The 3,288-nt window shown below is 36.5% G+C and overlaps 1 protein-coding gene across 1 annotated transcript; it reads left to right on the forward strand.

Moving 5' to 3' along the window:
- The first annotated feature begins 1,494 nt into the window (after positions 1-1,494).
- On the forward strand, positions 1,495-2,294 carry LOC130803742 (uncharacterized). The gene is made up of 2 exons (XM_057667941.1): positions 1,495-1,557; positions 1,749-2,294. Exons 1-2 carry the CDS (start codon positions 1,495-1,497, stop codon positions 2,292-2,294), a joined length of 609 nt encoding a protein of 202 aa, XP_057523924.1.
- The last annotated feature ends 994 nt before the right edge of the window (positions 2,295-3,288 follow it).

Here is a 3,288-nt window from a genome sequence, read left to right on the forward strand (position 1 = left end):
AACACTACCAAAATCACCACTAGTGTAGGACGAGAAATAGTCTTGATGCGAAGTAAGATGATACGAAGCACCCGAATCAATCACCCAATTGCAGTCATCACCAGCTACATTCAAACACTCTTTATCACCAATGAAGAGCAAATCATCATCACTGATTGCTAGAGCTGTAGTATTTTTCTCTTCAGACTTCGACTCAGATGAATCACCCTTTCTATCTTTTGACTTGTCTCTTTTCATCTTTCTGCAGAACCTCTTAATATGTCCCGGCTTGTCGCAATAATGACAAATAATTCTACCCTTGGATTTAGACTTGTCTCTGGAATTGTCTCTACCTCGAGAAGGTCGATTTTTGCTTCTTCCCCTATTAGACTCTTGTGCAACATAATGAGCTTCAGAATGATTGGAGGAACCCATCTCCTTTCTCCTAGTTTCTTCATTCAGCAGACTAGCTTTGACACTCTCCATTGTCAACTTACCATCAGGAGCAGAATTGCTAAGTGATACAAATAGTGTGTCCCAACTATCCGGCAATGAGGAAAGTAGTAATAGTGCCTGCAACTCATCATCTAAGGACATTTTCACTGCAGACAATTGATTAATCAAACCTTGAAAATCATTCAAATGTACTACCATGCTATTAACATCGTGAAATTCTAACTTTACCAATTTTCTCATCAATGACGCTTTACTTAAGGCGTTCTTCCTCTCATACATAGCCTCAAGTTTCATCCACAATTCATACGCATTCGTGTCATTTGAAATATGTTGGAGCACACTAACATCAACAAATTGTCTAATGGTTCCTACCGCTTTCCGATTCAAAATTTTCCATTTACTTTCATCTTGACCAGTGGGCATAGACTCATTTAAGATTGGTTCATACAAATCTTTCACATACAGAATATCTTCTATCTTAGTTTTCCACACAGCGTAGTTGGTAGAGTCCAAATAAATCATACCGTGCATACTAGATTTATCATCCATCATAAACCAACACAAGAGTATCACCCAAGAAAATATAAACCAAGCTCTTGATACCACTATGTTGAGAAAAGTGGCGATATAATACACACACTTTCTCCCTTTGTGTTGTTAGATGAGCAAAAATAACCAATCCAATCAAACAAATAATAATAATCCCACAATCAAGCGCAATAAAGTAAAAATGCGGAAAGTAAAGCACACACGATATTTACGTGGAAAACCCAATGCGGGAAAAAACCACGGGACTGTAAGTGGTACCACACTCTTCCACTAATCACCAATGAAATTAATGGGTACAACCAAAATCCTCTCTAGACAATACTAGAGGTAATACAAACACCAAACAACCCTAAAACATCACTCAAAAGTGGTAAAATAACAATTAGGGTAAAATTAGGGCAAAATACAAATTACCCATTTACAGTGTACAAAACGACAATCCAACCGTTGAATATGTAGGTTAGGTAGGCAGGAACACCGTGTCAAAATTTGACGAAAAACGGAGCACGAATGGCCTTCGATCGGATCGCCGAAAAGTCACGCCGCGATACCTTTTCTCCTCGCTCCTGGTCTGTTTTTTTTCTTTTGTGCGTGAAAAAATTTTTTTGATTGCTGAATCTTATTATATAACTGCTGCCCTATTTTCCTTGGTATTTATAGTTTTTAATTTTTTTTTTTTTTTATAAATTAACAAATAATATTATAATTGTTAGCCCATTATTATTAAACCCATAATTAAAATATTAATTGGGCCTTCCTCCAAGGGGGAGGGAATAACCCAACAAGCCAAAATCTCCATCTTTCTTGCTCTTTTCTACCTTTATCTAACATCATTATCCTCTGCCCTTTCAAACTGCCCTGGATTTCCTGGATTTAATTCAATCCCGGATATATTACGTCGTTACGAATTACCCACGGGAATTTTCCCCGACAATGTGAAAAGCTTCAGTTGCGTAAGCAACAGCGATTTCTCGTACAAGCTTACGATTCAATTATACGGTGTTTGTCAAGTGACTCGTTCAATGTTTGGCGTCAAAAATATAGTCGTGTGCGAGCCCGAGATATCGGCCACAATATCATACCAGCAGCTAACAAACGTGAAAGGTGTGACGGTTACACTGTTTGTTAATGGTGGTCAAGTTGGCGAGCTGATGACAATCAAAAGTGTTCGAGCAGTGGGACAGGGGTTCGTCAGTTTTCTTCAGTTTGATTCGGACAAGGGTCCAAGTCCGTGGTTCCCTTACCTTGATATTGCTCAGGAACCTCCTAAATGCGACATCCGGTCCATCCCTCTTCTTCTTGGTGCTTAATAAATAAGGTCATCCATGGTTCAGTTGTTTTGTATTATTGATGAATAAATTGGATGTTGTTATTTGGTTCCCACGTGTATTTTTATTTATGTAGATTTGTGCATGTTGTTTGCTTTCACGGGTCAAATTAAAACAATTACTCTGTTAATTGGAACACTAATCTAGGTGAAAGGATACTTATTGCCTTATTGGTGTTGGGGTAATTGATTGTCGTGTGTTAAATTATTGTTTTATCTTTAAAATTGTTAAATGTATGTTGAAAGTCTCTATGAAATCACAAGTATTACAAATAAAGTCAAAAATGAAATATAAATTTCAATTAGTTAAATTATTACTTAGACATTGCTTTTCGTATTTTTCGTAATATTGTTACTATAGGAAAGTTGTGTTACATTTTCTTCCAAGATAAAATTATATAAGTCAATAGTAAGGGATGTGCTTCATTCATTTCATTATAGAGTTTGATTTTGATTTGAAAAACAATTATTTCATTTAGGAATGGGCATGGATCAGATCTGAGTCGGGTTCAGCAAGACCCATATCCAGATCCTAGTATATAATTTTTTTTTAAAAAATTGTAAATTGGTCCATGGGTCGGATCTAGGTCTTAAACGTGTAGACCTGGACTTGAACCCGGACCCTAAGTCATAGACCCAGATCCGAATTTAGATCCTTAGAATTCAAGACCCATGCCTATCCCTAATTTCATTTTAAAATAAATTTTTTGTAATAATATCGTGTGCACTTTAATTACCCCCTCTTCTTAGTTCTTAAAAATCTATCAAGTCAATCACCGCTAGACAAGAGAGTTCCTCAATTCCGGTAAATTTCATAGAGGTACGACGATACATAGAAATGTTTGACAAAACAACCGATTCCAGATGACTGGTAGCTCATTGAAGTGAATGACTTGAAAAGATAATTTATTAACTTGTTCTACTATTTGGGTTGAGCTCATTATTAGGAGCAACCTGTTCAAAAAATGCTTATTCAT

Source organism: Amaranthus tricolor, chromosome 17 (assembly GCF_026212465.1).
Source record: "Amaranthus tricolor cultivar Red isolate AtriRed21 chromosome 17, ASM2621246v1, whole genome shotgun sequence".
NCBI lineage: Eukaryota > Viridiplantae > Streptophyta > Magnoliopsida > Caryophyllales > Amaranthaceae > Amaranthus > Amaranthus tricolor.